Consider the following 6889-nt stretch of genomic DNA (forward strand, 5'->3'; position numbering starts at 1 on the left):
GTCTTTATTTTACAGTTAAAATATATGTTTATCAAATAAAGTCTAATGTTACAACTAATCATGGATCCCTTTAAGGGCCTGGATTATGAGTCAGTAGGTGGAAGAAGTTCTGCTCTATGTGCCTTCTATAACCTTTACTTAATTACCCCCCTCCCACCTTCAGTATACCAAACAATGGTAACTTAGCACAAAATGTAAGGAAAATTGTTTGGTAAATTATTTATTTTTTTTAACAATGTTCCTTGGCAATAAATCTTACACTGTTGGAAAGCCTGTTCATTTCTCTTTTAAATTATGCCACATTTGTAAGGAACATGCATATGTGGGATGAGCAGTGGAGCTGAGTATGTGGGATGCACACATGAAAAATTAGCCAAATCTTCTCTGCCAAACTGCTTTTTTAGCTGTTTTTATTGACACTTGTTTTGAGCTTCTGGTAGCCCACAGGTGCTGATAATCTACCTGATTGGCAGCATCTGTGAGCATGGGCCCTGCTTGCTCCAAGYCATGCTTGACCTGGATAAGGTCTGTGTGATGGGGCAACTTCAAGCTGGCGTTCRGCAAAACCAAGTTGCTGCATTATTTASAGTGAGCCTTAAGGCTTCTGCGTGCTGCACCTGAACTGCTGAAATCGTGCATGTGCATGATGAAAATTGCGTCAATCTGTTTGCAGTTTTGAATCTGCCGCCCCCTACCTGATAGGAGAACTATTTACCACCTTCCACATAGGAACTTACTGTGTGACTGGTCAGAAGTTTGTGGCTTTGTTTGTGCTGAAAGTGCTATGACGCTGCATTTTGCTTCAACTACTCGATTCCAAAAACTACTCACTGTTGTACACAGAAGCAGACATTTACAGCGGGTAAAATAATTATTGAACACGTCAACATCTCAGTAAATATATTACTAGAGGTGCTAATGACATGAAATTTTCACCAGATGTTGGTAACAACCCAAGTGATCCATACATACAAAGAAATCAAACCATAAATGTCCAGAAATGAAGTTATTTGTAATAATGTGGAATGGCACAGGGAAAAAGTATTGAACACATGAAGAAAGGGAYGTGTAAAAAAGGCATGGAAAGCCAAGACACCAGCTGAACTCTCTCAGTAATCAGAAAGCAAACCTGCCCCTTGTCAGTGCAAGTTAATATCAGCTGGTTCAGTCCCAAATGATGYCCAGGTATCACACAAGAACCATCTGATGATGGGTAAAAGTAAAGAGCTCTCTCAAGACCTTCACAACCTTATTGTTGCAAAGCATAATGATGGCATCGGTTACAGAAGAATGTCTAAACTTCTGAAGGTTCCAGTGAGCACTGTTGGGGCCATAATTCAGAAGTGGAAAGAACATTATTTCACCATAAACTGACCACGACCAGGTGCTCCTCACAAGATTTCTGACAGAGGAGTGAAAAGAATTATCAGAAGAGTTGTCCAAGAGCCAAGGACCACTTGTGGAGAGCTTCAGAAAGACCTGGAATTAGCAGGTACGATTGTTTCAAAGAAAACAATAAGTAATGCACTGAACCACCATGGCCTGTATGCACGCTCACCATGCAAGACTCCACTGCTGAAGAAACAGCATGTTGAAGCTCCTTTAAAGTTTGCTGCACAACATTTAGACAAGCCTGTGTAATACTGGGAGAATATAGTCTGGTCAGATGAGACCAACATTGAACTGTTTGGATGCCAGAATACACATCATGTTTGGAGGTCAAATGGCACTGCACATCAGCCCAAAAACACCATACCAACAGTGAAGTTTGGAGGTGGGAACATCATGGTGTGGGGCTGTTTTTCAGCATATGGTACTGGCAAACTTCAAATAATTGAAGGAAGGATGAATGGAAAAATGTACAGAGACATTCTTGATAAAAATCTGCTTCCATCTACCAGGATGATGAAGATGAAACGTGGCTGGACATTTCAGCAAGACAATGAGCCCAAACACAAAGTCAAGGAAACTCTCAGTTGGTTTCAGAGAAAGAAACTAAAGCTGCTGGAATGGCCCAGCCAATCACCTGACCTGAATCCAACAGAAAATCTATGGAAAGAACTAAAGATCAGAGTTCATAGAAGAGGTCCACGAAACCTTCAAGATTTGAAGACTGTTTGTGGAAGAATGGGCCAAAATCACACCTGAGCAATGCATGCCACTAGTTTCTCCATACAGGAGGCGTCTTGAAGCTGTCATTGACAACAAAGGCTTTTGTACAAAGTATTAGATACATTTCAGTGAGTGTGTTCAATACTTTTTCCCTGTGCCATTCCACATTATTACAKATAACTTKATTTCTGGACATTTATGGTTTGATTTCTTTGTATGTATGGATCACTTGGMTMMTWKCGACATCTGGTGAAAATTTCKTGTCATTAGCACCTCTAGTAATATATTTACTGAGAAAAATGGTGACGTGTTCAATACTTATTTTACCCGCTGTATATGTCAAACAAACAAAAGCTTATGAATGGAGATTAAAAAAATAGATGTTTTGCAGAAAAGTGTGGAGCTTTAACCAGGACAGATTTATGTACAAAAAATGGTGGATAGGAGTTTGATTTTTCCAGAGTGTAGACTTCTGTGGAAAGGAATCCTGTGCAGTGCAGTGGGGCATATAACGTGTCAGGCTGTTGTGGCTGTGTATGGTTGTTCCACACGCTATTGAGGCTCCTGTCAAAAGAATAAATTGTTAATATGTCCTGTTTCTTCAAAATGCAATGATCCAGTCCACTTAACACCAAATGAGTCATTGGCAGAGAGGATATGGACAATTTTTCATGTGCACAGCTCACATACTCAGCTCTGCTGCTCATCACATAAATGCATGTTCCTTACAAATGTGGCACCAATCAAAAGGGAAATTAACCAACTTTATATGATTTATTGCCTAGAAACATTGTTACAACATAGAGTTTTATTTTGAACAGCTTTAAATAATCTTAGTAGTGAATAAGATTCGCTCAGTGACAAAACCTAATTATCCTTTATTCAGATTAAAAAGTTATGATTTGCCATTATTAGCTGAGCTGGAATAACTTTAACAGCTGTTGGGTCACAGCAAGAGTCTAGAATTATTGGTTCATATAAATTTTATATTTGTATCAAAAGAAAGAGCCAACATAAATAAAGATAGTCAAATCTAAACTCTTTTTGTGCACGCTTCTTGAAAAAACCAGAGTTAATATTAAGAGTAAAGCTGTTTCTTCAACATTTCTGAGTAAAACTGATCAGAGGACAATCAGTTCATTAAAAGCTGAACCGTTTGACACCAACTGCAGAATCACTGATTAGAGCTAACTGAGATTGTTAGAAGTCTTTATGACATCATAATAAAAGTGATACCGGTTGTCTCTTTGGTGTCTTAGGTGACAAAAAAAAGAATAAATAAATAAATAAATGAGGAGTTCAGCAACAGATGTTACAACCTGTTACTGAGTTACTGAGACAAAACCTTTTAGACCTGCTAACCTCAGAAACTAAGTCAAGACAAACCGGTTTGACAGGRCGAGGGTTCTTCTGGACTTTGTGAGATTAAATCCGTTGGAGTTGTTGCGTAAGCGWTGTACTGTGGGCTCACCCCACGGCGTGTGACAGGAAGACTGAGTTAAYAACGTTTAAGCCCTGATGTGGGAGGAGCTCTTTATTTGTTGACATGTTCATTTTTTACATGCCGATGTCTACCGGCYAAGGTGTGGTGCATTCAAAACACACTTCTGTGCACACATCCAACACACAAACACACACACAAACACACACACTGAACTCATGAGACGTCCCTCTGCTGAGAGACTAACCTCCTCCTCTCTCCTCCTCATACTTACTGCTGCTGGCCACGGGGGCCTGCTGGGGAACAGGGGAGGGGGTCTTCTTTGGGGAGCCCCCGTCAGACATGGCAGTGTAAGAGGGGGGCGAGGAGGAGGATGAGGATGAGGATGAGGTGGCGGTGGGGGTCTGCTGCTGGTACGCCTGCTGCTGCTGCTGCTGCTGCGGTGGCTGCTGCTGCTGAGGGTGGAAAGTGGATTGGCTCTGAGGCTGGAGGCTGGGGGCGGGGCCTGGGGCGGTCTGACCTATCAGAGGAGGCATGGGGACGGCCTCGCAGTACTGCGGGGTGAGGGGGAGATGCTGAGAGCGGGGGGAGTAGGAGTCGTCTGGCTGGCCGTTGGAGTGAGGGTGGGCGTACTGGTGGGGGCCCGTCACAGCGCTAGGATCGAGAGGAGGGGGCTTCATCCTAGTGCTGACAGACGGGAGGGGGTGGGCTACGGGGAGGGCCGGCTGCTTTACGGGCATGGCCATCATTACCCCAGGGGACGAGGATGGGGGACACTGGCTGTACATTTGCTGCATGTGGGAGGCGGACCAGGTGCCGTGTTTGGGGGGGAGCATGATGTCCTGCTGCTGCTGCTGGAGGTGGCGGGCCGCTGTCGGGGGAGACAGGGGGATCTGACGGACCTGTCGGCCCTGGGTGCCCACTCCCGCCTGGACGGGGGAAAAGGCCGAGGCGAGCGAGGTGGACAGCTGCGAGGAGAGCTGGGCCTTGTCCCTAGCGGCCCCCGCCTCTCTCTCCTGCGAGGGAGACATGGAGGCAGAGGAAGGCGGGGAGGAGGAGGAGGTCACGCGGACGTAGGAGGGCGGCAGCGTGTTAGCTCTGAACTGTCTGTACTCGGGAGGGGTGTCGGGGTGGGCGGGGGGGTGGGACACCTTATACTGGAGAGTGGACACGACTGCGACGGGGCAGAGGAGAGGGGGAGAGAGAGAGAGAGGCAGACAGAGGCAGAGGAGATGCAGACGGTAGGAAGGAAGGAAAAGGGCAACAAACAAAGGAGAACAGAAAAGAGAAAAACGTGAGAATAATGAAAAGCAACTGAACAAATCAAGCAAGTAAACGATGAGAAAAAACCCAACTTCAAAAAACAGAAGCCGACGAGCAAATCAAAGAGTCGAAAATATTGTTAAAAAAAACAAAAAACAACAAAAGAACAAGCAGCAGAATGCAACATGACTGAGCCATGACCAGAAAGCATGTGGCATTCCCCCCCCCCAACAGTAGCTGGAAGAGCGTGATGGCGGTAGAGCATGTTGCAGGGACACAGGGTGGGGGGGCTGAGATAACCAGCAACATCAGGGACAGGGGAGGATGTTTAAGTCTGTGTGTGCGCTTTAAAGAGCAGACTTGAACATTTCTGTGTGTGCATGGATAAAGACTGGGGAGTCGCAGTAAGGRGGGAAAACAAACCACAGCAGGGAAYCCTGTTGTACTGAGGAATTTCTGCTAATCATTAATAATGAGTTCACCTGTTTGCTTTGGGAARGTTACGAGTGCCTGACCTGCTCAGGTAAAAGCTGAGCAAATAGCTACTTTGTTTCTGTCACGACTACTTATTGATGGATGACATTCGTTTTTTATTRATTTATCAAKTGTTTTGTTAGGGATGTCCGAGTCGCTCGGATCGTGTAACATGCAGTTTCTATCACCTGTTTGTTTGCACCTGTGTGTGGGTTAGGAAGAGTTTATATAGCAGGGTGTGTGTGTGTTTGTTCAAACCTCACCTGATCCAGACGTCCGTCGCTCACGCTCCTTGTGCGCCTGCATCTGATGCTGCTCCATCATCCTATCAAGTGCAAGGATGTCACTGCGCGTCAAGCTTAAACGTGCAGTTTTACACCAGCGTCAAACACACAAACAGTAACGGTACGGTTTGATTTTTGTTCCATCCTGTCATCGTGCATCAAAAGYTTTASAGAAAACACTTTTTTWAAATAGAACGTTAGAAATTCACTCTCTCTTGTCCACGCTGATCCTGTAAAAGTGAATTTTCCAGCTGATTCAGCTTGTAGAGGCAGAGGTGTTAGACAGGAAAAACCCAACTCTTACTCCTCCAGGACACGTGACTGAAGACACTTGAAGACTGAGCAGACCTGTGGGAATTTAACAGGAACACTGCTACGTTTTCGTTTTTTAAAAAAAATATTAGCTTTTTGTTAGCTTTTTATTAGCTTCCCCCTTTTTGAATATTAAACCACAACGTTTGTTTAAAGCTGCACTTTAAATCGTTTGAGCATCGTCATCGCAGTGTGCGCAACATATAGTTCCCACAAGCTAGCCATTGTGACAGTGGTCCAGTAAACTCCGTTAGCTATGAGCAGTGTAACAAAGGCTTTGTTTTTCAACATTTTTTCCTTTTTTTGTGAGCTATGGTTTCATCAAAGGCTGTATCACGTTACAGAGACACAATAGTTTTGTCATTAAATAGCAACCAAGGAAAGATTTGCATTTATTGCTGTTATGGATGATCTATGATCCTTGAAGTCTTAGGACACTTTCAATCGAAGAGATGTGAGGACACTAAAACTAAAGAACAAAATTCTGATCACAGGCAAGTGAACACTGTTGTTTCGTCCACGACTGTAACTAATATATTTGCTTTTAGATGAAACACTACGTTGGTCTTTATTTCAAGTCTCAAATTAGCATGAATGATTTAAATTAATAWGAARATTTTTACAAGAACAGAAATGTGTATTAGGATGTAATCACTTGGTGTTCAGTTTGAGTCTCTGTTCTGACGGAATCAGTTTTGTTACTTTTAGAACCGTTTGTCCTTACTACTAAAAAAGTGAAAAGCAAAGCTCTCGATTTATCAGTCGGTCTATGGTCATGAGCTTTGGGTAGTGACTGAAAGAACGAGATCGCGGATACAAGCGGCTGAAATGAGTTTCCTTCGCAGGGTGGCTGGGCTCTCCCTTAGAGATAGGGTGAGAAGCTCAGTCATCCGAGAGGGACTCAGTAGAACCGCTGCTCCTCCACGTCGAGAGGAGCCAATTGAGGTGGCTCAGGCATCTGGTTAGGATGACTCCTGGACGCCTCCCTGGTGAGGTGTTCCGG

At 44.1% G+C, this 6889-nt stretch overlaps 1 protein-coding gene across 3 annotated transcripts in view; it reads right to left on the minus strand.

The window, feature by feature from the left end:
• Positions 1-6889, minus strand: part of evla (Enah/Vasp-like a) — a 42568-nt gene that overhangs the window by 1764 nt on the left and 33915 nt on the right. For all 3 annotated transcript variants that reach the window (XM_014013985.1, XM_014013976.1, XM_014013969.1), the window contains exons 5-6: positions 5554-5615; positions 3828-4727 (exon numbers count right to left, since the gene is read on the minus strand). In XM_014013985.1, the coding sequence (XP_013869439.1) occupies positions 3828-4727; positions 5554-5615 (962 nt within the window). The remainder of the gene's footprint in view (positions 1-3827; positions 4728-5553; positions 5616-6889) is intronic.

This window comes from Austrofundulus limnaeus, unplaced genomic scaffold, assembly GCF_001266775.1.
Source record: "Austrofundulus limnaeus strain Quisiro unplaced genomic scaffold, Austrofundulus_limnaeus-1.0 Scaffold2, whole genome shotgun sequence".
NCBI classification, from domain to species: domain Eukaryota; kingdom Metazoa; phylum Chordata; class Actinopteri; order Cyprinodontiformes; family Rivulidae; genus Austrofundulus; species Austrofundulus limnaeus.